The sequence below is a fragment of the Haematobia irritans genome, chromosome 2 (genome assembly GCF_050003625.1).
Source record: "Haematobia irritans isolate KBUSLIRL chromosome 2, ASM5000362v1, whole genome shotgun sequence".
NCBI classification, from domain to species: domain Eukaryota; kingdom Metazoa; phylum Arthropoda; class Insecta; order Diptera; family Muscidae; genus Haematobia; species Haematobia irritans.
Genome location: NC_134398.1, coordinates 204115947 through 204142545, shown reverse-complemented (window position 1 = coordinate 204142545; position 26599 = coordinate 204115947). Strand labels below are relative to the sequence as shown.

Below are 26599 nucleotides of genomic sequence, written 5' to 3'. Positions count from 1 at the left end.
GATTGAACGCTTTTACACTTGGTGGTATTGAAATGAACGCTTTTGATTGTATATTGAATATCCGCAATAAAAATAATTAACAAAAACAGCTTTGTGTAGATAATGTAAGTTCAATAACTCGTAAATTTATACCATACGGGCCTATTACATTATTTTTGCCGTGAGTTGTACGTATGAAGGTAAATAATTTATATATAAACTCATCTCATAAGTTCATCGCATATGTTCGTTCATATATCTTGTTATGCTATTATTATTATTTTAAATTATTATTATTTTAATTTCACTCCTAAAATATTGAATTATTTAAAGTTGTTCTCTACAATACATTTTTTTGGAATGTAGTGATGTCATATCATAAATTAGCCCTTATACCATAATTAGCATATGTCCCAAAACATTAGATGTGTTTTGTTGCATAGGTAGCTTTTACTGGAATTTCGGAGCTGCCCCATTTTCGACTCAATACTCCTGGGTAATTGAAGTTGGTTGGAATTAGCTAGTGTATCACTATGATAGGGAGCCACTATGAGGGTTAGCATGTCCACCTTGCCAACACAAGGTCGTGGGTTCGATTCCTGCTTCGACCGAACACCGACATTTCTGAGGGTTTCAAATCTGCAATGTGGAACGCCGTTCGGACTCGGCTATAAAAAGGAGGTCCCTTGTCTTTGAGCTTAACATGGAATCGGGCAGCACTCAGTGATAAGAGAGAAGTTCATCAATGTGGTATCACAATGGACTAAATAGTCCAATAGCCACCTAACCTAGCCACTATGATATTTATTCCAGCTTAAATATGAATAGGGGGCGTCATTTTTAACATTGTAGCAATGACCGAATAAGTGGTCCTTATTGGTGAATAATAACATATGATGTCCATTATATACCGAATACCAGATTTGATTTCATGAAGATCATTAAGGCTTATATTTCATCCGATCAGCTAGAAATTCGGTTAGTGGTAGTGGTTCTCTTATGAATCGATCTCTATATATACTTCTTGAGCAAAGTGACTTCCATTTAGGGGACAATAGCATTTTCGTATTTTCTTTAAGCATTTACATATAAAGATACATTTGAGTTATATGAGGTAAATACTATTTTCAGTTTTCAAACTGAAAATCAGCTTGCTTTCAATTAATCTAGAAATATAAAATTTTCGTAAACAATGTCTTGGACCTTTTCCATCCATAATGTGATAAGACTTGATACAAATATAATCGTCTTCATGTGTATTTGTGTTCTTTTTAATTTAGTGTTTGGTGGAAAACCCGAACATAGTACTCACCATAACATTACTAGTAACATAGTGACCAAAAGCTTAAGTAGTTTCAAGCAGCGATCCTATTAATGACCTCTGCCACAACATAAGTAATTGCGGTTGTAATTATTGTAGGAGAATTTTCATAAAACAGGTATACTCCAATGGAGGTGTTGCTTTCCTTGGGCAAGCAGAAGTGCAATAATATTATAACTGTTTTAAAAGCTTTTCATATGGGGTTAAGAAGATATCGTGATGTCCAGCACTTTGTCGATGTTGGCCATACGACAGGGTTGAAACTAACTGCTTTGACAAAGAAGTATCGTGTGATACACGGGAAAATCCTATAATTTTATTGATTGTATTTTTTCAAAGGAATAACAGCAAAAGCTGAGGTCATATTTACTTACACCATCAACATAACTAAATACTCGTATAAACGTCATAGATTCTACATCGAAGGCAACAGTCGTTAGTGTTTATAGACATAGTTCATCATAGTTAAAACATAGTTTAAAGCTTTATTGGACGTCATTTATTTGTCCAGTTCCGTTGAAACGGGAAGTATGGAAATAGTATGTATTGGAAATTTTTTCTCTGAATAAACCAAGAAATCTAGTGTTTGTCTTTATTACATTTCCTGTAATACCGGAGGCCTAAAAAACTTTACATGCAAAACTTTACACATGCAACATGGACATTAAGCCAATTTAGACTTAGCCAAATTATAAATTTCTAGCTCACTTTTATTTACGTATTTTTCCACATTGAAGACATGCAAATTTTAAAGCAAATCAAATTATCATTCCATTTAAATTTAATAAAATTCCCTTTTGTCACATTTCGTTACTACCATATCCATTATAATATACCAAATTAAACCACTATTGTTATAAATCACTTTTGCATTGTTGAACTTAATACCATAATAATTCATTAACTTTATGTATGGACTATCCTTTTTCTATGAAATATCATCAATATAATTAATAAACTGCAAATTGCGTCAATTAATCCAATATTGCTGTACATTATTTGCGCTATATTTACCTATACTCAATCAACAATTTGTTGTGAAAAGGCCAAACCTAACTCCAGTGGAAAACAGAAAATCAAGAAGAAAACAAAATACAAACCGGCCCATATACAAGTCATTTCACTCAGTGAGCAAATGCTTAAACTAACATCAATATAAATGGCTATTTAATATTTCATTACGAGTTACGCGGTAAAATAAACTACCAAGAACCCACTTTAAGAAAACCTCTAATGCTAGTAGTTACTGTCATAGAACAGAATTACCAAAATATAAGTAAAAATAATAATTAGCGTGTACTCCAAACAGTGGAAAGCAAACGAACAAAGCCGATTCACACTATACTAGACGAAAGCCAAAAGGGGACAACGAATGGTCATCTAACAAAGTGAAGTGGCCAGTCTTAGAAAATCAACAAAGAAAATAAAAACGCAAACAAACAAGATCTAGTTGACCAAATAATAGTTTATAGACAGGCTAACAACTCAGTCGTATGTAGACGGTTTGTGTTACAAGATTCATAAAAAACCAAAGGAAACCTTAACTAACTACGGGATTAAATTTGAAAAGAAAATCCAAAATTAATTTACTCTAAAAATCGCATAAACAAAAACTAACAAGCATTAGTTTTATTTGAAATTAAAGAAGAAAACGAAGTGACGTCGTTAGTGTCCATTTAATTTTACTACAGATTTGGAAGTTTTGTATAAACCACCCACCCAGTTGCTTTACCAGCGAAATCAATACAAATGCCCTACATAATAATACGTGGTAATTTAGCCTCTTATAGTCATAGATATCCATGGCGTGTTCTAGTTTCAGGACTAAAAGGTAATTAAATAGAAAAATATTAAAGTCGGTAATATTATAATTTTTTCAAAAATCATTTTTTTTTTTGTTTTTTTTTTTTTTTCTTTGAGCAATTTTTGTGATTCATTCACATTTATTTAGTCTTATGGCAAAAAATATCGCACGTTAAATAATATCACAAATGCATGCATAAGACATGCTAGACCCCATTTGCTGCATTCCACAAATCTTCAATACACTTTCGTAGATTTTAAGATGTTTTTAAAAATTATTTGTTTAAGTTTATTTAAGAAATTTTGCAATTCTGACAACCAACCAAAGTAAATTAATTGTGTGAGAGGGGTTTCCAAAACAAATTTTCCAAATTTAGAAAAAGTCGCATTTGATCTTTTCAATTCCAAAAAAAATCAAATATAGAAAAAGTCGTCTAAGTCAACATAGTCACACCAGACAAATATTTGACCAAAAAGAGTATCAAACGTTTTTGTTTTTTTTTTTCAAAAATAAATAAATAATTTTTACCGGTTTATGAAAAATAATCCTATATTCAATATGAGCTAAAACTATTTGCTAGTTTGACTGTAGCGACGAATTCTTTTTCGCGTTCTGTCAAATATTTGCCCAAATTTGGTAAAAATCTAATTCGACCATATCGTTTGTATGGAGAAATTCGATATACACTTCATTTAAGTTGTTTTATTATCTAGTTTTTCAATCCATAGTTTCTATTATTATGGAAAAATGAAAGAACCAAATAATTCAGAAAGCCACACAATTTCAGGTTCCTGTGAGTGGTGTCAAAAAAATACTATGATTACTCTAGTAACTCTGTACAATTTAGGATTTTTGCATCCTCGGCAGTTTTATTTAATTGTTTTTTAATTTATTTATGAAGTTTCTTTGATATTTTTCCACAATTTCGTACGAAACGCATCTCTCTCACTCCTTGGAAAATATTCCATAAAAATTTGGAGGAATTGAGATTTATCCTCTTAATATACTTTTGAGGGGCAAAACCCCTATCCCAATTTATCCATTACCATTAAAATCTCTCCAAACAAACCAGCAATAAATGTACAAAATGAAAATAATTTTCGCTTGTTTCACGCCGGACGGAATCCAACCACGGTTACCATTCGAGCCACAAATCTACCAAAATTTGGAGAAAATTTTACCAAAAAACTACCAAGCAAAAAAATTGTTTTTTGCAAAAAAATTTATTTCTATAGAAAATTTTGTCAAAATTTTATTTCTATAGAAAATTTTGTCAAAATTTTATTTCTATAGAAAATTGTGTCAAAATTTTATTTCTATAGAAAATTGTGTCAAAATTTTATTTCTATAGAAAATTTTGTCAAAATTTTATTTCTATAGAAAGCTTTGTCAAAATTTTATTTCTATAGAAAATTTTATTTTTATAGAAAATTTTGTCAAAATTTTGTTTCTATAGAAAATTTAGTCAAAATTTTATTTCTATAGACAATTTAGTCAAAATTTTATTTCTATAGAAAATTTTGTCAAAATTTTATTTCTATAGAAAATTTTGTCAAAATTTTATTTCTATAGAAAATTTTGTCAAAATTTTATTTCTATAGAAAATTTTGTCAAAATTTTATTTCTATAGAAAATTTTGTCAAAATTTTATTTCTATAGAAAAATTTTATTATTATAGAAAATTTTGTCAAATTTTTATTTCTATAGAAAATTTTGTCAAAATTTTATTTCTATAGAAAGCTTTGTCAAAATTTTATTTCTATAGAAAATTTTGTCAAAATTTTATTTCTATAGAAAATATAGTCAAAATTTTATTTCTATAGAAAATTTAGTCAAAATTTTATTTCTATAGAAAATTTTGTCAAAATTTTATTTCTATAGAAAATTTTGTAAAAATTTTATTTCTATAGAAAATTTTGTCAAATTTTATTTCTATAGCAAATTTTGTCAAATTTTATTTCTATAGAAAATTTTGTCAAAATTTTATTTATATAGAAAGCTTTGCAAAAAATTTATTTCTATAGAAAATTGTGTCAAAATTTTATTTCTATAGAAAATTTTGTCAAATTTTTATTTCTATAGAAAATTGTGTCAAAATTTTATTTCTATAGAAAATTGTGTCAAAATTTTATTTCTATAGAAAATTTTGTCAAAATTTTATTTCTATAGAAAATTTTGTCAAAATTTTATTTCCATAGAAAATTTTGTCAAAATTTTATTTCTATAGAAAATTTTGTCAAAATTTTATTTCTATAGAAAATTTTGTCAAAATTTTATTTCCATAGAAAATTTTGTCAAAATTTTATTTCTATAGAAAATTTTGTCAAAATTTTATTTCTATAGAAAATTTTGTCAAAATTTTATTTCTATAGAAAATTTTGTCAAAATTTTATTTCTATAGAAAATTTTGTCAAAATTTTATTTCTATAAAAAATTTAGTCAAAATTTTATTTCTATAGAAAATTTAGTCAAAATTTTATTTCTATAGAAAATTTTATTTTTATAGAAAATTTTGTAAAAATTTTATTTCTATAGAAAATTTTGTAAAAATTTTATTTCTATAGAAAATTTTGTCAAAATTTTATTTCTATAGAAAATTTTGTCAACATTTTATTTCTATAGAAAATATTGTAAAAATTTTCTTTCTATAGAAAATTTTGTCAACATTTTATTTCTATGGAAAATTTTGTCAAAATTTTATTTCTATAGAAAATTTTATTTTTATAGAAAATTTTGTCAAAATTTTATTTCTATAGAAAATTTTGTCAAATTTTATTTCTATAGCAAATTTTGTCAAATTTTATTTCTATAGAAAATTTTGTCAAAATTTTATTTATATAGAAAGCTTTGTAAAAAATTTATTTCTATAGAAAATTTTGTCAAAATTTTATTTCTATAGAAAATTTTGTCAAATTTTTATTTCTATAGAAAATTGTGTCAAAATTTTATTTCTATAGAAAATTGTGTCAAAATTTTATTTCTATAGAAAATTGTGTCAAAATTTTATTTCTATAGAAAATTGTGTCAAAATTTTATTTCTATAGAAAATTTTGTCAAAATTTTATTTCTATAGAAAATTTTGTCAACATTTTATTTCTATAGAAAATTTTGTCAAAATTTTATTTCTATAGAAAGCTTTGTCAAAATTTTATTTCTATAGAAAGCTTTGTCAAATTTTTATTTCTATAGAAAATTGTGTCAAAATTTTATTTCTATAGAAAATTTTGTCAAATTTTTATTTCTATAGAAAATTTAGTCAAAATTTTATTCCTATAGAAAGTTTTGTCAAATTTTTATTTCTATGGAAAATTTAGTCAAAATTTTATTTCTATAGAAATTTTTTCAAAATTTTATTTCTATAGAAAATTTTGTCAAAATTTTATTTCTATAGAAAATTTTGTCAAAATTTTATTTCTATAGAAAATTTTGTCAAAATTTTATTTCTATAGAAAATTTTGTCAAAATTTTATTTCTATAGAAAATTTTGTCAAATTTTTATTTCTATAGAAAATTGTGTCAAAATTTTATTTCTATAGAAAATTTTGTCAAATTTTTATTTCTATAGAAAATTGTGTCAAAATTTTATTTCTATAGAAAATTTTGTCAAAATTTTATTTCTATAGAAAATTTTGTCAAAATTTGATTTCTATAGAAAATTTTGTCAAAATTTTATTTCTATAGAAAATTTTGTCAAAATTTTATTTCTGTAGAAAATTTTGTCAAAATTTTATTTCTGTAGAAAGCTTTATCAAAATTTTATTTCTGTGGAAAATTTTTTCAAAATTTTAATTCTATAGAAAATTTTGTCAAAATTTTATTTCTATAGAAAATTTTGTCAAAATTTTATTTCTATAGAAAATATTGTAAAAATTTTATTTCTATAGAAAATTTTGTCAAAATTTTATTTCTATAGAAAATATTGTAAAAATTTTGTTTCTATAGGAAATTTTGTCAAAACTTTATTTCCATAGAACATTTTGTCAAAATTTTATTTCTATAGAAAATTTTGGTAACATTTTATTTCTATAGAAAATTTTGTAAAAATTTTATTTCTATAGAAAATTTTGTCAAAATTTTATTTCTATGGAAAATTTTGTCAAAATTTTATTTCTATAGAAAGCTTTGTCAAAATTTTATTTCTATAGAAAATTTTGTCAAAATTTTATTTCTATAGAAAATTTTGTCAAAATTGTATATCTATAGAAAATTTTGTAAAAATTTTATTTATATGGAAAGCTTAAATTTGGAAAAGTTTAGTTTTATTCTTTTAGTAAAATAATATTTGTCCACAATAGGTCTTTACTCTTTTATTTTAATACACAAAGAAAAACTCGTATCTGCAAATATTTACATCAAATTTTGTAAACATACCTTATAAGAACGCGTCATCCACCCAATATATATTTCTTATTAGCCAACATGGAGAAACGTAGCAAAAGTTTAATGACATACTTGTTGTTGGTTTTATCATGTATGTGAGCATCAAAACACTTGGAGCACAGTCATTTTGGATTTTCATTGGATTGTTTTTTTTATTGTTTTTAATTGTGTTTGTTCTTTTCTCACTTCACTTTGTGGTTTATTAAAAATCACATTTAAATTTACTCAACTTCGAATTTCACCACACATACCCTGCACATACCCTCTTACCTCCCCCTCTGGATAGCAGTGAATGAATTTTACTACTATGACACATAACTGGTATCTGAAGAGACATATAAAGAGAGTATATTCGTTCGAAGCATAGTGGGACAAGAATTATTTGTAAATATTTCATGAATACTTTAAAAAAAAAAAAGTTATTTATTTTCATAAACCCCTTTGTATCCAGTCTTATTAATTATACTTTTCAACAATTATACTTTTTCAATAATTTTAAAACTATGTGAAATCTCCAGTTTGGGGTAAGATCCCCTAATTTGGCAACTTTTGAAGAGAGTGAATAAAAAAGTACACATTTTGGATTTTATATTCGATTATCGAAATTACAAGTTTTTTTTTTTTTGCTTTGTACTTTTTTCTTTTTGTCCACTGTTCAAAAGCATGACACAATGAGAGTTTTATTTTTTTTTTCGTCGTTTGGCTGATGGAATTCCACACGCAATCGCTAGGCTAAGGGCATTTTATCATTAAACGTTGCCTAGCAAACATTACAAATTATCGCAAAGCAAGATCTCTAGTACAATTTTTTCATTTGGTTTGTATTTCAAGTTTGGAAATATTTTTATATAAGTAGTATTTTGGAATTAATTAAATTTAATATTGCATTTTTTGCTTAAAAAACGCATTTATTGGTATGATGACGTATACTTTTGTTGCTTTAGAGTAATACGATTTTTTTTTCATTTAATCAATTGCAGCCTCAGATATTGAACAATTGAACAAATTCTCTTGTGGTGGCTATAGCGATGAGACCACAATTGTGTATTTAGTACATCCTTGCCATATATTATCTGAATTGGAGGTAATTTAATTGTATTTCTTGTATAATTTTCTACTAATGTTTGAAAACAATTTGATGATATTTAATGATTGGTGTTGTAGATTTTAGGTTTTCGTGTTGTGGCCTCCTCTTCGACCGCAGTTAAACAAGACTACAACGAGTATATGTGGACAATGCGCAAAGAGTTTTCCGAGCCAGAACCTTTAGAAACTGAATCTGTTGTAAGAGAAAATCTATCAAATATTGGTAGAGAGGCAGCCAGCTTAGGCAATTATCAGAAAGTACATTCTCCAGAGTAAAAATTGTATTTTACTGTCAAGTTAGTAGATTCGTAGAATTTCCCGCCCCTTTTATTACTACTCTCCTATATTAGACTCCAAAGCCAAGTTTTTTTATTGAAAGAAGAAAACTGAAAAACTACTTAGAAAATTTCCATATTTTATAATAACAAAATCTACCGATAAAACGAGGCTTTAAGCTCCGAGAAAAAAACTATTTTTTTAAGGAAATGGAATCTGAACAAACTAATATACCCACGAATCCATTGCCAGAAATTTCTTCATCCGTATCTGTTACCAATCCTGTTGTCACACCTGTACCCACACCAGTTGCTTCTACCGCCAGTGTTGTTACTATACCCGTTCCTGTAGTACATAACGAAGGTACATATGTTTACATCACAATTAAAGGTTCTCTACACGATCGATCTTGTCAAATTTTTGGTCTGAACGATACCGAATTGCAGGCGTTGTCCAAACGCTATGAAAATAGTATTAAACCTGTGGTAAATGGTGTTATGATAGCAACCTCACCAATGCATATGATGAATACATTGGCTCAATTGGGTTATAAAGTTATATGCAGCTCTGGTGAAGCAGAAATTTGCTGGACCATGCAACGTGAAATTTAAAGTGGTTGACGGCAACAAATCAACATTTCACACCCACAAAGTAAAAAAATCATTGGACAAAAATACTAAAACAAACGAAGAATCACACACACAAAAATACAAAGAACACATTAAATTTCTTCTCTAATCTAACACTGTTCCTTTCTGAAAATAAAAAATCTTTAAAAATGGATCGTCATAAAGCAGACCATTGTAAATGTCACAAGCAAGTTCAGCCTGCTCAACAAACAATATCGGACATGGAATTTGACAGGGGGATTTGGAATGCAGGTATGTGGTGTTCTGGACACAAAATTCTGCATTGCTTATTTTTTTTTTGTCTTTTTTCAGTTATTTACAACGAAGTCGATCGAGTTCGTAGTTTTATTGCCAAAGGCAAAACCATGGATCTTGATAATTGTGATTATACAGCTTTACATTATGCGGCTCGTAATGGTAATGAGGAAATTTGTAAATTGCTTATAAATGATGGCAAAGCCGATGTGAATGCAGTTACAAAAGGTGGTGCTACACCTTTACATCGGGCTGCTATGATGGGTAAGTGATACCGAACTAGCAAGGAACATTTTAAACTCGGGGCTATAAATTAACACGGACTTTTTACATCCAAATTGCTAGAATTGGGTGATAGGTATACATTTTGAGCTACGTCTGAATTCGGAACCAATTTCAATAAAATTCGAGTGAAATGTTGGCCTCTGTGGTCATATAGGTAGGTGCATATAGAGCGAATGCTTTAAATTTGAGAGATTTCCTGGAATGTCATTTCTACACTTTGAATTAAATATTGGTCACTGTCGTGATATACGTGCATATATAGTGTCATTTACTTGGGACAAAATTGAGCTAAAGTGTGGACATATTTGAGTATTTCGGTCAATATTTAATAAAGCTAGACTGAAGAATCGACATCGGCATTCGCCGACTTTTTGTTCAATAAAATATAACAATTCTAATACGATCTAATTGGACATAAAGATTTGAAATGTGTATTGTCAACACGGAATAGAAATAAAATTTTGACAAAATTTTCTATTGAAATAAAATTTTGACCAAATATTCTATTGTAATAAAATTTTGGAAAAATTTTCGATAGAAATAAAATTTTAACAAAATTTTCTATTGAAATGCAATTTTGACAAAATTTTCTATTGAAATAAAATTTTGACAAAATTTTCTATAGAAATACAATTTTGACAAAATCTTCTATAGAGATAACATTTTGACAAAATTTTCTATAGAAATAAAATGTTGACGAAATTTTCTATAGAAATAAAATTTTGACAAAATTTTTTATAGAAATAAAATTTTTATTGTTGTTTTTGATCTCAGCTTAAAGCCATGCATTGACTAAACTACAAGTGTAGCTTAACCAACAGAGGAAAAGTATGCTTGTCAAATTTATTTGGGCAAAGCCCTATGGACTGCAAGATGGTTGGATGTACAGCTGTTTCGGAATTACCACATTCCTCATCAGCATCCTCTACTTGCAGCAAAACTATCAACCAATTATCAGAATAAATTCGGGTAATTCACTCAACCCAAAGTGAAATACACTTGAACCTTCCGAAAAAGGGTTTAATAGTTAAATTTGACAAGCATACTTTTCCTCTGTTGGTTAAGCTACACTTGTAGTTTAGTCAATGCATGGCTTTAAGCTGAGATCAAAAACAACAATAACGATTGAAGAGAAGCCAACAATAACAAACAAAACGAATGAAGATAGAGGAAGCACGCTCAAAACCAAACCCAGCCAACTAAATACAAATCGATGATTTGAGTTTGGCAAAGGAAAAGAGAAGAGATATGCTTGCAAATTTGTTTAGGCAGTAGCCGACCTTTTTCGGAAGGTTCAAGTGTATTTCACTTTGGGTTGAGTGAATTACCCGAATTTATTCTGATAATTGGTTGATAGTTTTGCTGCAAGTAGAGGATGCTGATGAGGAATGTGGTAATTCCGAAACAGCTGTACATCCAACCATCTTGCAGTCTATAGGGCTTTGCCCAAATAAATTTGACAAGCATACTTTTCCTCTGTTGGTTAAGCTACACTTGTAGTTTAGTCAATGCATGGCTTTAAGCTGAGATCAAAAACAACAATAACGATTGAAGAGAAGCCAACAATAACAAACAAAACGAATAAAATTTTGACAAAAGTTTCTATAGAAATAAAATTTTGAAAAAATTTCCAATAGAAATGAAATTTTGATAAAATTTTCTATGGAAATAAAACGTTGACGAAATTTTCCATAGAAATAATTTTCTATAGAAATAAAATGTTGACAAAATTTTCTATAAAATTATGACAACATTTTCTATAGAAATAAAATTATGACAACATTTTCTATAGAAATAAAATTTTGACAAAATTATCTATAGAAATAAAATTTCTACAAAATTTTCTATAGAAATAAAATTTTGACAAAATTTTCTATAAAATTATGACAACATTTTCTATAGAAATAAAATTTTGACAAAATTTTCTATAGAAATAAAATTTTGACAAAATTTTGTATAGAAATAAAATTTTGGCAAAATTTTCTATAGAAATAAAATTTTTACAAAATCTTCTATAGATATAAAATTTTGACAAAATTTTCTATAGAAATAAAATTTTGACAAAATTTTCTATAGAAATAAAATTTTGACAAAATTTTCTATAGAAATAAAATGTTGACAAAATTTTCTATAGAAAAGAAATTTTTACACAATTTTCTATAGAAATAAAATTTTCTATAAAATTATGACAAAATTTTTTATAGAAATAAAATGTTGACGAAATTTTCCATAGAAATAAAATGTTGACAAAATTTTCTATAGGAATAAAATGTTGACAATATTTTCTATAAAATTATGACAACATTTTCTATATAAATAAAATTATGACAACATTTTCTATAGAAATTAAATTTTGACAAAATTATCTATAGAAATAAAATTTCTACAAAATTTTCTATAGAAATAAAATTTTGACAAAATTTTCTATAAAATTATGACAACATTTTCTATAGAAATAAAATTTTGACAAAATTTTCTATAGAAATAAAAATTTGACAAAATTTTGTATAGAAATAAAATTTTGGCAAAATTTTCTATAGAAATAAAATTTTGACAAAATTTTCTATAAAATTATGACAACATTTTCTATAGAAATAAAATTTTGACAAAATTTTCAATAAAATTATGACAACAAAATTTTGACAAAATTTTCTGTAGAAATAAAATTTTGACATTTTTTATAGAAATAAAATTTTGACAAAATTTTCTATAGAAAAAAAATTTTGACACAATTTTCTATTGAAATAAAATTTTGACACAATTTTCTATTGAAAAAAATTTTGACAAAATTTTCTATAGAAATAAAATCTTGACAAAATTTTCTATAGAAATGAAATTTTGAAAAAATTTTGTATAGAAATAAAATTTTGACAACCGATGCCCTTACTTGTTCTTCATAAATTTACATGTACTACTAGAGCCTATTATTGATTTTAAAATCTATTTATTTATATTTTTTCAGGTCATTTAAATATAGTTAAACTTTTACTGGATGCCCATGCAAATGTTGACAAAAAAGATGAGGATGGACAAACGGCATTACATCGATCTGCCATAGGGGGACATTTGGAAGTTAGTAAAATTCTTTTAGAAAAAAATCCAAAACTCAAAGAAATTGCGGATGAAAAAGACAAAATACCATTTGAATATTTAGCAAAGAATACTAATGATGATTTTAAAATTTTGCTTAAACCATAAATTGGTCATAAACTATTACATACATACATATATATACAATATATTTACAAATTAAATTTATATAAAAAAACAAAACAAGTTTATAAATTGTAATAGTGTGTAACAGTCACTAGTAATCATTTATTATGTGCATTTGAAAGGGATAGTAACAATTTTGTATGTGAAGGTTACTAACCGAATTAATAAAAACAAAACAAACAAAATTCAATTTAAAAAAATAATTACTATTATTGCGCAGCATTAAAAAATACACAATTGTTTAATTTTGTTATTTAATGTTTTTATTGGTATATCACTTTTATTTATTGGTAATTTAAATAACATCAAATATACATTTATTTGTTTTCGGTTTCAGTTAAATGTAATGCATCAATAAGGAATACATATTATCTACTAAAACTATTTTTTTTTAATTCATGCTTAGAACATACGAATTCGCTATTACTACTTTCAAGTAATTTAACTCCCAAGATAGTCTCCTAAAATTATTTTAATCTAATTTGTCCCATTATAACTTTTTAACATTAAAAAGGTCTATTTAAAATCTACTCGTATGTATTGTTCAAATTTCTTCGGGGTTTATTAAAAATTAAGAAATTGTTATTATTCTATGTTTGTTAACTAGTTATTATGATTAACATGCTGTGTTAATAATATTCCTAGAAATTGAAGGCATTCCCAAAATTAATTTGTTAGTGGGTGCCCGCATAAACGTCATAGGGAAAAATGTTTTTCTCTCTTTAGATATTTTAAAGACAAAAACTCTGTGCCCTTATTCCTAAAGACCCAAAAATGCTAGCTGGGATATTTATTTGTGTAAAAGTAATACGAGTAAGTAATTATGCATAGAAAAAAATCACCACTATTTTCTAAATTAAAATCTTAATTGGAGGTATTAAAAAAATATTCACATAAAACTTTAATTAATTCAATAGATTTTTTAACTAAAAAATCAGTCTAACTGGTTTCAATATAATTTTTAATAAATTCAATTATTTTTAAAATTGAGCTAGTTGATTGACGCTATCATTTCCGCACAAAAATATATCTCCGATACTTTTTTAACTAAAATTTTAAAAGAATTCAATAAAAAATTTATTTGATTTTTAATCTCAACTAAAATAAATTCCATAAATTAATTTATTCAATTAATTTTCTAATAGATATGATTTTCATGACTGAAGTAATTTCAAATAAAAATTAATTGGACCGATTTGATTGAAGCAAAACAATTGTTTTTTTGTGTTTGATTAAAATAATTTTGATAAAAATTTAATTGGCTCAATAGAGAATCAGTTTCATAAATTAATTGAATCAATTTAATTTTTTTAATAAATTCAATTATTTTTTTAATTGAGGTCGTAGATTGGCGCTATAATTTCCGTAACAAAAAAAACGCTAATACTAAAATGTTAACAGAATTCAATAAAAATTTAATTGGTTCATTTGAGTTTAAATCAAAAATTAATAAATTCAATTAAATTTTCAATTGGATCAATTCCAATTAAAAATTAATTGAATTGGCGATAGGAGAAAAAATTGTGCTTGATTATAATGAATCATAAATGAAGAGAACAAATATTTTTCAGTGTGTTCTTAACCACCCTGAAATAATTCTTATCCCTATTTTATTTTTCTAGTTTGTCCTTTTATGCATATGCGCACATCGATATTAAAAAGTAAATAAATTCCAACACACTAATTTTAAATTTTCAGATTTGTATATTTTTCCGAATTTTTAATTACAAAAAAATCAGTATAGAAAGAGTAAAATAACAATACAAAACCTGGAGAGTTTTTATAAAAAAAAAATAGTATTATAAAAATGATATCGAAATCGTTTTTTTCCTTTTCATTAAAAAAAATAAACAAAATATTATATAGTTAAAATACGTATATATGTACGAATTGTGAGAGTAAATAAATACATTCATTATACAGTGTCTACAATTTCACGAGTGGTTTTATTATCATTTTCTTTTTCAACTGATAGAATCGATTCTTCCGATTTTTTTTCTAATGTAGTTTTATTTTCATTGTGCTGCCGGGATGGTGGGAGGAGTATTTTGCTGTTGTTTTAGTTATATAATGCCATCACAGATAAACAATCATCAAAGTCTATTAGATATCTTTGTAAGCTTTTTGGAATTTCTAATTGTTCTACTAACAATTGTAATGTGGATTTCTGTTCCGATGATCTATATTTCCTTTGGAATTCCCCTGGGGAATTGCAAAATGCCTGTATTAAATGCTTGCGTAAGTGTATACGTGTTAGGGCCTTTAAATCTAAAGGTTGTGTAGATAATTGCTTAAGTTCCTCTTCGAAGTTTTGACGCTCTACTGACCATCTGGAAGTTCTATTCGATGATTTGTAATGGGGAAATTTAAAACCATTCAACACTGTAAGGAAAAAGGAATCATTTTAAAATTAACAAGTAAATACGATCGAAAGTTCGACGAGGCCGAATCTTATGTAGCCTCCACCATGAATTACGCTCAAAGTTCTACTAAAGGCGGTCATACACAATCGAATTACTTGGGTTGTGGTAACAATTGCCGATGGCAATATATATTAAACCTTTTTAACATTATTTTCTAAATTTTATGTTAGTCCATATCGAGTCTATGTTAGATAAAAAAGCAAAAATAAATACCTATACAAGTTCTTTTTTAGTTCTTGATCTTTTTATATAGAGGAGTGATCGGTTTATATGGTATGCACCGAAATGGTCAAATTTTGGATGGTTGTTGGAGGGCATATACTAATATCACATACCATATCGGATAAAATTTGCTTTTCAAATGTGGAGGTCGGTTTACATGGGGCCAATATTAAATTATGGACCGATATGGACCAATTTTTGAATGGTTATTAGAGGGCATATACAAACATCACGGATGAGATTTGAACTTTCAGGAAGCTGGGTACAGGCTTGCCACTCGAGCCAAAAATAATTTTGTCAAAATTTTATTGCTATAGAAAATTTTGTCAAAATTTTATTTCTATAGAAAATGTCAAAATTTTATTTCTATAGAAAATTTTGTCAAAATTTTATTTCTATAGAAAATTTTGTCAAAATTTTATTTCTATAGAAAATTTTGTCAAAATTTTGTTTATATAGAAAAGTTTGTCAAAATTTTATTTCTATAGAAAATTTTGTCTAAATTTTATTTCTATTGAACATTTTGTCAAAATTTTATTACTATAGAAAAATTTGTCGAAATTTTATTTCTATAGAAAATTTTGCCAAAATTTTATTTCTATACAAAATTTAGTCAAAATTTTATTTCTATAGGAAATTTTGTCAAAATTTTATTTCTATAGAAAATTTTGTCAAAATTTTGGTTTCAATAGAAAATATAGTCAAAATTTTATTTCTATAGGAAATTTTGTCAAAATTTTATTTCTATAGAAAATTTTGTCAAAATTTTGGTTTCAATTGAAAATTTTGTCAAAATTTTATTTCTATAGGAAATTTTGTCAAAATTTTATTTCTATAGGAAATTTTGTCAGAATTTTATTTCTATAGGAAATTTTGTCAAAATTTTATTTCTATAGGAAATTTTGTCAAATTTTTATTTCTATAGGAAATTTTGTCAAAATTTTATTTCTATAGGAGATTTTGTCAAAATTTTATTTCTATAGGAAATTTTGTCAAAATTTTATTTCTATAGGAAATTTTGTCAAAATTTTATTTCTATAGAAAATTTTGTCAAAATTTTGGTTTCAATAGAAAATTTTGTCAAAATTTTATTTCTATAGGAATATTTGTCAAATTTTTATTTCTATAGGAAATTTTGTCAAAATTTTATTTCTATAGGAGATTTTGTCAAAATTTTATTTCTATAGGAAATTTTGTCAAAATTTTATTTCTATAGGAAATTTTGTCAAAATTTTATTTCTATAGAAAATTTTGTCAAAATTTTGGTTTCAATAGAAAATTTTGTCAAAATTTTATTTCTATAGGAATATTTGTCAAATTTTTATTTCTATAGGAAATTTTGTCAAAATTTTATTTCTATAGGAGATTTTGTCAAAATTTTATTTCTAAGGAATATTTGTCAAATTTTTATTTTTATAGGAAATTTTGTCAAAATTTTATTTCTACAGGAGATTTTGTCAAAATTTTATTTCTATTGGAAATTTCGTCAAAATTTCATTTCTATAGAAAATTTTGTCAAAACTTTGGTTTCGATAGAAAATTTTGTCAAAACTTTGGTTTCGATAGAAAATTTTGTCAAAATTTTATTTCTATAGGAAATTTTGTCAAAATTTTATTTCTTTTGAAAATTTTGTTTTTATAAAAAATGTCAAAATTTTATTTCTATAGAAAATTTTGTCAAAATTGTATTTCTTTTGTCAAAATTTTAATTCTATAGAAACTTTTGTCTAAATTTTATTTCTATAGAAAGTTTTGTCAAAATTTTATTTCTATAGAAGAGTTTGTCAAAATTTTATTTCTTTAGAAACTTTTGTCAAAATTTTATTTCTATAGAAAATTTTGTCAAAATTTTATTTCTATAGAAAATTTTCTTAAAATTTTATTTCTATGGAAAATTTTGTCAAAATTATATTTCTATAGAAAATTTTGTCAAAATTATATTTCTATAGAAAATTTTGTCAGAATTTTATTTCTATGGAAAATTGTGTCAAAATTTTATTTCTTTTGTCAAAATTTTATTTCTATAGAATATTTTGTCAAAATTTTATTTCTACAGAAAATTTTGTCAAAATTTTATTTCTCTAGAAAATTTTGTCAAAATTTTATTTCTATAGAAAATTTTGTCTAAATTTTATTTCTATTGAAATTTTTGTCAAAATTTTATTTCTATAGGAAATTTTGTCAAAATTTTATTTCTATAGAAAATTTTGTCAAAATTTTATTTCTATTAGAAGTTTTGTTAAAATTTTATTTCTATAGAAAATTTGAAAATTTGTTTGTAAATTATACAAAGTTCGCGCGATTTCAACAGACGGACGGACGGACATTGCTAGGTCGATTCAGAATTTCACCTCGAGCTTTATGGGGTCCCAGACAAATATTTCAATGCGTTATAACAACTATGGTGAAGTGTATAAAAATATAATAAATTTTAGTTTCTGTGTCTTTAATTTTTTTTCTTACCCAATAATCTTGTAAAATCTTTCACTCCGGGTGCCCCACAAGATCTTAAACTATTAACAACATGATCCTTACATATCGTTTGGATGCCCAGACCTTCTTTTAGCAGAAATTCGGCAATGGCTAATTTATTAAGCATTACGGCTCGTGACAATGGTGTATGACAAAATGGAACATAACAATTCGTGGACGATGTCGTTACATTGGATAACATCAATGACGAACCGTTGGCAAAGGAAAATAAAATTCGTGCTATCGATTTAAAATCATTCAGTCCATTAATATACTGTACAGCTAAAATAAGATCATTGTCCATTTCCAAATCAAGTGAAGATGCATCCCTTTTCAGCATATATTCCAAAGCATCGTTTTTCTTATAGATGATGGCCAATTGTATTGGTGTATAACCATCAGGATTTCGCACCTTCAAACTATTCAAATGTTCATCATGGCCCAATAGTAATTCCAACATGTCCTGCATATCGAATATAATGCAACGATGTAGTAGATAATGCGAAGTTATATGTCGGGCTCCATGTTCCACCAGACACGATGCTAAGAGAATATTATTTTTCTCCACAGCATAGAACAATGCAGATCGACCATCTTTATCCAAAAGATTAACTTTGGCCCCCCTCCGAATCAGCTCTAGAGCCACATCAATTTGTTCATAAGTTATGGCATACATGAGAGCTGTTTTGTCATTCTCATCGATTTCATTTATATTGACTTTATTGGTTTGCAAAAGCAAATTGACCACATTCGAATTACGATACTTTAATGCTGAATGTAGGGGCGTTTCACCCGTATTGAATGTTTTGGCATTGGGATTAGCACCACATTTAAGCAGTAACAATGTTATATCACAGTTATCGGCACCTATATGCAATGGTGTATAGCCCACAGCAGTTGTTGTGTCCAAGTTGGCGCCATGTTCCAATAGAATACGGGCACATTCACAATCTCCACTGACGGCAGCATAATGTAAAGGTGCATAATTGTAATGATCCAATGTATGGGGATCTTGTGCTATCATATTTCTGCTACCAATGGAGGACGTTGTGGAACTATTCGATGAGGGCTTATTGCGATCACAAAAATAGTTCTCTAAATTGCTAACAATATCGCCTGTTCTCTCGAATGTTTTGGCATAGTAGTAATATAGTGATGTTATTTCCTCTATAGTCTCATCATTTGTATTAACCGAATTTTCTTCAGCATTGAATTCATCCTCCCATTCTAAACAGTCCATGCCATCGGGTGTTGTATCAATTTCGATTTCAGTGCTGTTTGAGTTTTCTAAAAAAAAAAATAAATAAATATTAAAAGTAAAGCATTTAAATGTTGTTTCAAATTAGTGCATACACTCTGGCGCTGCAAAAAAAACTGCATGCCGTCAGCTCTTGTATTGTTATTATCTTGCAAACTAAATTTTTTGGCGTTTTTAGCATTTGACTCAAGAACCACAAAAAATATTTTAGTTTATAATTGTTACTTTATTTTTTTTGTTTTAATAAAAGCACTATGTACAACAACAATTAAAAATTCAATTTATTCAACAAATGTTTTAATTGAAACAGAAATTAATAGTACCAATTGATTTTTTAATTGGATCAATTAATTGACTTTCAATTAACGTTTTAATTGATACTATCACTTCTGCGATTGAAGACATTTAAATTAAAAAATTAATTGAATCAATTAATTTCGTGATTGAATCTGTTTCTTTTTTTTTGTGTAGACTATTAGGGTGGGTATTAAGTTCGAGTTTAACCGCAAAAAATAAAAGCAGATTTGGGCAAATTTGTTTATAGCCTGATGGGGAATCATCCAAAGCAAAAATTTAAAAAGTTTATTTCTTTAAAGTGAATTATTAAAGAAAAGTAACCGTGAAAAAATGGCAATTTTAGCGGTTAAACTCGAACTTAGTACTCACCTTTAAGAGGTAATTATCAATACTTTCACTTATTAACGGATTCATCAAACCACAAAGTCGTCTTCTTATCAAGCATAATAAAAACCAAAAACAAACATTTATCAGATAAGGCCCAAGGCGCAACAATACAGAGAAAACTCTCAAACTTGGACACTCTGACAAGTGGTCAACTTTTGTGAGACGTTTGTTACACCTCCCAAATGTGGACAAAATTTTAGCAACCGTGGGTCTCTACTTCTGGGAGGTTACTTTTTCTAGTAAACTGCAAATGGGATTCCCACTATGTATTTTGTTGTTGTAGTTGCTAGTCACTGACGTTGAGACTCCAATGTCCAAGTTTCGCTTTTGGTTGATATATATATATACATATATGCTTGTATTAAATTTTAAGCGGTACATATCAATATTTCATCAAATAAAAAAGTCATCGTCTTATCTCTATCTATTATCTATTAATCATTTCACAATTTCTTTGTTTCGAATAGCCCGCCAAATCTTACCAGGTTGTAATATCATGTGGGGTTCCTCGCACGATTGTATGAGCAATTGAAGTATCTCCGAATCGCCCATTAAGGCTGCTGTGCCAACTGCTGTCCGTCCACAGGAATACGATACAAATGTTGCCCTACATTAGTTGACAATAAACACAATACAGTTTTGGTAACAAGAAAAAAATATTAAAATACCTGGCTCCCTGCATAAGACAGGACAATGTATCCTCATAGTTTTGACTATGAACCGCTGAAAGAAGACGTTCATTTATTTCGGAGGATGTTCCAACATTTGACATTATTTGCTTTTAACTTTCATTTACGGCTTTTTAGAAGAATTTTTAATGTCTCCTTTTTACGTTACGAACCAGCAAATATATAGATTATATGGATATGACAAAAATATATATTTTTCCTTGGATCCGTTTTTGTATGTTGATAATAAAAAGCAGCAACAAAACAAAATTATTTTTATCGCAAACTTAAAAGAATAAACTTAGAAGACGTTCTGCTGTGATGTTACTCTTGCGACTTTTATTGAAAATCTAAACCTTTGTGTGCGCATGTGAGAGAATTAACGAGGGGTAGTTTCAATTGTAATGCACCTTGCATTGTGTTCTGATTGAAGGGGTGCTGGTGGTGGTGGGTGTTTGTGGTCAATTGTATAGCGTATACACAAGGGGGGTTGCAACCACCGTTGCCACTCGAGCCCAAAATAATCTACCAAAATTTAAAGAAAATTTTACCAAAAAACTACTAAGCAAAATTTTATTTCTATAGAAAATTTTGTCGAAATTCTATTTCTATAGAAAAATTTGTCAAAATTTTATTTCTATAGAAAAGTTTGTCAAAATTTTATTTCTATAGACAATTTTGTCAAAATTTTATTTCTCTAGAAATATTTGTCAAAATTTTATTTCTAAGAAAATTTTGTCAAAATTTTATTTCTATAGAAAATTTTGTCAAAATTTTATTTCTATAGAAAATTTTGTCAAAATTTTATTTCTATAGAAAATTTTGTCAAATTTTTATTTCTATAGAAATTTTTGTCAAAATTTTATTTCTATACAACATTTTGTCAAAATTTTATTTCTATAGAAAATTTTGTCAAATTTTATTTCTATAGAAAATTTTGTCAAATTTTATTTCTATAGAAAATTTTGTCAAAATTTTATTTCTCTAGAAATATTTGTCAAAATTTTATTTCTATAGAAAATTTTGTCAAAATTGTATGTCTGAAGAAAATTTTGTCAAAATTGTATTTCTGTACAAAATTTTGTCAAAATTTTATTTCTATAGGAAATTTATTTCTATAGAAAATTTTATTTCTATAGAAAATTTTGTTTCTATAGAAAATTTTGTTAAAATTTTATTTCTATAGAAAATTTTGTCAAAATTGTATTTTTATAGAAAATTTTATTTCTGTAGAAAATTTTGTCAAAATTTTATTTCTGTAGAAAATTTTTTCAAAATTTTATTTCTGTGGAAAATGACAAAGTTAATATACCCCATCCTATGATCAAGGGTATAACAAAGTGAACTCAGCATGAAATTGTTGTATTCAAAACAAAACTAATGGAAAAAGAAGAGGAGGCACGCTCAAAATAAACCCAGCCATGTGAATTCAAATCGATGATTTGACAGTGGCATAGGAAAAGAGATATGTTTGTTTCGAATTTATTTATCAATGCAAAACCTTTTTTCGGAGGGTTCAAGTGTGGTTTTTGTTGGGTTTAATAAACTGCCTGAATTTATTCTGAAAATTAGTTCATAGTTTTGCTGCAAGTAGAGGATGCTGATGAGGAATATGGTAATTCCGAAACGTGCGTCCATCCAACCATCTTGCAGTCTATAGGGCTTTGCCCAAATAAATTTGACAAACATTCTTTTCCTCTGTTGGTTAAGCTACACTTGTAGTTTAGTCAATGTATGGTTTTAAGCTGCAATAAAAAACAACAAAATTTTATTTCTATAGAAAATTTTGTCAAAATTTTATTTCTGTAGAAAGCTTTGTCAAAATTTTATTCCTATAGAAAATCTTGTCAAAATTTTATTTCTATAGAAAATGTTGTCAAAATTTATGTTTCGATAGAAAATTTTGTCAAAATTTTATTTCTATAGAAAAGTTTGTCAAAATTTTATTTCTATAGAAAATTTTGTCAAAATTGTGTTTCTATAGAAAAGATTGTCAAAATTTTATTTCTATAGAAAATTTTGTCAAAATTGTGTTTCTATAGAAAAGTTTGTCAAAATTTTATTTCTATAGAAAATGTTGTCAAAATTTAGGTTTCGATAGAAAATTTTGTCAAAATTTTATTTCTATAGAAAATTTTGTCAAAATTTTATTTCTATAGAAAATTTTGTCAAAATTTAAATTTCTATAGAAAATTTTGTCAAAATTGTGTTTCTATAGAAAATTTTGTCAAAATTTTATTTCTCTAGAAATATTTGTCAAAATTTTATTTCTATAGGAAATTTATTTCTATAGAAAATTTTATTTCTATAGAAAATTTTGTTTCTATAGAAAATTTTGTTAAAATTTTATTTCTATAGAAAATTTTGTCAAAATTGTATTTTTATAGAAAATTTTATTTCTGTAGAAAATTTTGTCAAAATTTTATTTCTGTAGAAAATTTTTTCAAAATTTTATTTCTGTGGAAAATGACAAAGTTAATATACCCCATCCTATGATCAAGGGTATAACAAAGTGAACTCAGCATGAAATTGTTGTAATTTTATGTTAAATAAATGACTACGATATTTAATGTTAACAAAAATGCAAAATATTTTATTCTTATGTTCTTAACAGTGGTAAAACTATACATTAAAAGAAAACTGAACGTGCTGCTTCGTGAGCGTCAGGTAGAATTGTCGCTGTTGCTGATTCATCCGTTAATCCACATCAGGAAGCTATATTGCCTGTAAGGAAGAGGATAAAAAGACATTAATCTGAAGGTCATATTTCCAAGGTAAAACCATTTCATACCGGTGTATAAAAATTATTATTAGATCTAATTTTTTTTATTTTTATACTTAAATGTTTCTATTAGTTATGCTATTGTATTGTAATTGTAACTGCCTTAGGGTCTGATCGATCATGTTACGTTCATGCAGAAAATAAATTAAATATATTTTAAAGTCTTTTGTATCTCGCAGGCACTTTCTTCAAACCAAAATCTACACGACATAAGTTTCCAACGTTCGAATATCGGTGAAAAAGGATGTGACGCCATATGTAATACCATTAAATATTTGGAAAATGTGGAAAAGTTTTAAACTGTCCGAATGTGGATTGACGGCAAAGGGTGTCATGTTTGTGGTCAATATGGTTAAACCCCTAAAATGTTGGTCAATATTAACGTGTTTTCGAGATATAGACCCAGAAACTAAGCCAGGTTTACGATCATTCACCCTGGCAAGGAATTCTCAGATAGGTGATGATGGTATTAAACCCATAGTGGAGGTATTAAAGGAGGATGCATGGATTGAAGATAATACAAAGAATAATTCACTAAGTTATATTGCTCTTTAATTATCATGAATTCGATTTTAGTAATTGATATGGAAAATTGTGGCCTAACTGATCGTGGAGCCAATTTAATATTCGATTGTTTATACATCAATAACTACATAATCGAGTTCAATGTTCGTGGCTCTTCGGGAATTAGCAAAATTCTTCAACGCAATGTACGTGGAAAATTGGCTAAAAAATAAAAATCAACAGTTGTTGGCAGGACAACCGAAATTAACTATGACCTCACTCAGAGACCAATTGAAAACTCTCAATGAGCAATTGAAAACTCTCGAAAAGCAATTAATATCGGAAAAATTGAATGATGAACACAATCAGCGGATCATAGCCTATGAGGCACAATTGGTGAATGATCGAAAATTGGCCAATAGTGCCGTTATTAGCAAATCGTCACCTATTAGAGCTGTGGATTCTGTGACAGAGGTCGATGGACAGCATAATAGTCCTGCTTGTAATGCTGCCACTGACCAGAGAGAACCTCTTAGGTTAAAGTGGCAGCCCGATTAAGATTCAGGCTCACTTAGACTATTCAGTCCATTGAGAACCTCTTAAAGTCAGCAAACAACAAGTTTCTAAATCTCCAAATCTAAATCTCCAAATCGGACCAAGAGTTTTCCAATGAAAGTGATGTAAGTTCGAAAATTTAAATTTTCTAAGAAAATTCGTATAAATTTAAAAATTCTGAAATATTTCCATATATGTATATTAGTTTTTTAGGGCAGTATGGCATCTGTAAACTTTGAGAGTAATATTGGTGATACTAAGACCAATAATATTAGTCGCAGCGTAGTATCCACTGTATTTAATTTTCTATAGAAATAAAATTTTGAAAAAAATTTCTAAAGAAAATTCCTGATGAGGAATGTGGTAATTCCAACCATCTTGCAGTCTATAGGACTTTGCCAAATAAATTTGACAAACATTATTTTCTTCTGTTGGTTAAGCTACTCTTGTAGTTTAGTTTACAACAAATATGAAATAAAATTTTGAAAAAAAATCTAAAGAAATAAAATGTTGACAAAATTTTCCATAGGAATACAATTTTGACAAATTCTTCAATAGAAATAAAAATTTGACAAAATTTTCTTTAAATATAAATTTATTTGAAATATTTTAAGCCATTTATTCCTTTAGAAATTTTTTTCAAAATGTTATTTTTAGAGAAAATTTTCTCAAAATGTTATAGAAAAATTTGTCAAAATTTTATTTCTATAGCAAAGAAATAAATAGGATAATTTATATCGAATAATTTATGTTACCAGCAGAGATGGTCCCTATAGCATTTTTTTGAGTTTTCTACTGTCAAAAAGTTGTAAACGTCGAAAACGTCATATAACTGTATAAAACGTAGTAAATGTCAAAAACACCTACACGATCCTTAGATTTGATTTCAATTTTTAATGGAAACGTCATTGTGAAGTATTTTAGAATTTTTCTATTATAAAATTTTTGAAATTTTTACTCAAATGCAATTTGCAGGCATAAACGTTTGAATGCAATGCATTTTCAAATTGCTGAAATTGTGAAAATTGTTGTAGCAAAAATCGGATTTAGGTACAACGTGTGGGCATGCAAAATACCAACCACGCAGATTTAAATTTATTAGCAACTCCGAATTTAATCCGGTTATGTGAAATCCAACTGACAGTAGTACGCATATTTTTACTATTTTTTTATAAGGAAAATGCGCTCTCAAATCAAGTAAAACATAAATTCTTCTAAAAAACGTATACTGTACAAAAAAAATACTTAAATTTGAAAAAAAACTAAGTATTTTACCAAGGTTAGCATTTTCCTTTATTGAAAAGACCTTTTTTATTATGAAAATACATTCGTGAATAAAAAAAAGTACAAAATAAGCGGGTCCAAAACAGGTGTACATACTGTATAAATTCTTATATTGCCAAAAACTAAGTGTTTTCAGAAGGTTTACGACGTTTTTGACGTATGGTAAAATACGTCGTAAATGTATGTCAAATATCTTACAGATTATGGCAGGCCATCTCTGGGTACCAGTCATGTTCAGACCAATTATGTGGCATTGTCAAAAAAAATTAATTCAATTATATATACAAAAACAATACCATCTTGTTAAAAACCAATATGAAAAATATATTTATATATAAATAAAAAAAATATGTATGTACTCACTAAACAAAATATTTAAATTTGATCTTCTCAATCATTTTCCCTTCGATTACAAACAACCGTAATTCAAATACCAAAATTGCACAAGGCTATATGGCCAGCGATATTTTTGATTTGGCCGAATACTGGAATAAATTGTAAATCGATAACTCCATA

The 26599-nt window shown here is 26.8% G+C and overlaps 5 protein-coding genes across 7 annotated transcripts in view; 3 read left to right on the top strand and 2 right to left on the bottom strand.

The window, feature by feature from the left end:
- The window catches only part of qtc (GRIP domain-containing protein quick-to-court), a 372167-nt gene that overhangs the window by 225275 nt on the left and 120293 nt on the right, over positions 1-26599 (bottom strand). The window lies entirely within an intron of this gene.
- LOC142226978 (uncharacterized) lies at positions 10-9238 on the top strand. Of its 2 annotated transcripts, XM_075297261.1 has the most exons (5): positions 10-179; positions 2346-3131; positions 8465-8568; positions 8649-8866; positions 9099-9238. In XM_075297261.1, the coding sequence occupies exons 2-4, from the start codon at positions 3050-3052 to the stop codon at positions 8844-8846; spliced, it is 384 nt and encodes a 127-aa protein (XP_075153376.1). In that variant the 5' UTR covers positions 10-179; positions 2346-3049; the 3' UTR covers positions 8847-8866; positions 9099-9238. The 2 variants fall into 2 exon arrangements, with proteins under 2 accessions (XP_075153376.1, XP_075153375.1); XM_075297260.1 differs by lacking the exon at positions 9099-9238 and having other exon boundaries at positions 13-179; positions 8649-8928.
- On the top strand, positions 9056-9532 carry LOC142226977 (uncharacterized). Its single transcript, XM_075297259.1, has one exon. The coding sequence runs from the start codon at positions 9056-9058 to the stop codon at positions 9455-9457; it is 402 nt and encodes a 133-aa protein (XP_075153374.1). The 3' UTR covers positions 9458-9532.
- Positions 9594-13434, top strand: LOC142226976 (uncharacterized). The gene is made up of 3 exons (XM_075297258.1): positions 9594-9727; positions 9788-9994; positions 12978-13434. The coding sequence occupies exons 1-3, from the start codon at positions 9625-9627 to the stop codon at positions 13211-13213; spliced, it is 546 nt and encodes a 181-aa protein (XP_075153373.1). The 5' UTR covers positions 9594-9624; the 3' UTR covers positions 13214-13434.
- On the bottom strand, positions 14854-26576 carry LOC142226973 (uncharacterized). 2 transcript variants are annotated; one of them, XM_075297252.1, is made up of 4 exons: positions 20959-21300; positions 20773-20897; positions 18340-19635; positions 14854-15613 (listed from the first exon to the last, which is right to left on the bottom strand). In XM_075297252.1, exons 1-4 carry the CDS (start codon positions 21060-21062, stop codon positions 15291-15293), a joined length of 1848 nt encoding a protein of 615 aa, XP_075153367.1. In that variant the 5' UTR covers positions 21063-21300; the 3' UTR covers positions 14854-15290. The 2 variants fall into 2 exon arrangements, with proteins under 2 accessions (XP_075153367.1, XP_075153368.1); XM_075297253.1 differs by lacking the exons at positions 20773-20897; positions 20959-21300 and adding an exon at positions 26447-26576.

Bases quoted from the DNA above. Each gene is read 5' to 3' on its own strand.
- LOC142226978 (XM_075297261.1), top strand. From the start codon at position 3,050: ATGCCCTACATAATAATACGTGGTAATTTAGCCTCTTATAGTCATAGA. The intron at 3,132-8,464 runs GTAATTAAATAG...AATCAATTGCAG, and splicing joins TCTAGTTTCAGGACTAAAAG to CCTCAGATATTGAACAATTG. The intron at 8,569-8,648 runs GTAATTTAATTG...TTGGTGTTGTAG, and splicing joins ATATATTATCTGAATTGGAG to ATTTTAGGTTTTCGTGTTGT.
- LOC142226977 (XM_075297259.1), top strand. From the start codon at position 9,056: ATGGAATCTGAACAAACTAATATACCCACGAATCCATTGCCAGAAATT.
- LOC142226976 (XM_075297258.1), top strand. From the start codon at position 9,625: ATGGATCGTCATAAAGCAGACCATTGTAAATGTCACAAGCAAGTTCAG. The intron at 9,728-9,787 runs GTATGTGGTGTT...GTCTTTTTTCAG, and splicing joins CAGGGGGATTTGGAATGCAG to TTATTTACAACGAAGTCGAT. The intron at 9,995-12,977 runs GTAAGTGATACC...ATATTTTTTCAG, and splicing joins ACATCGGGCTGCTATGATGG to GTCATTTAAATATAGTTAAA.
- LOC142226973 (XM_075297252.1), bottom strand. From the start codon at position 21,062: ATGTCAAATGTTGGAACATCCTCCGAAATAAATGAACGTCTTCTTTCA. The intron at 20,898-20,958 runs GTATTTTAATAT...CAACTAATGTAG, and splicing joins TGTCTTATGCAGGGAGCCAG to GGCAACATTTGTATCGTATT. The intron at 19,636-20,772 runs GTAAGATTTGGC...TTTTTTTTTTAG, and splicing joins CCACATGATATTACAACCTG to AAAACTCAAACAGCACTGAA.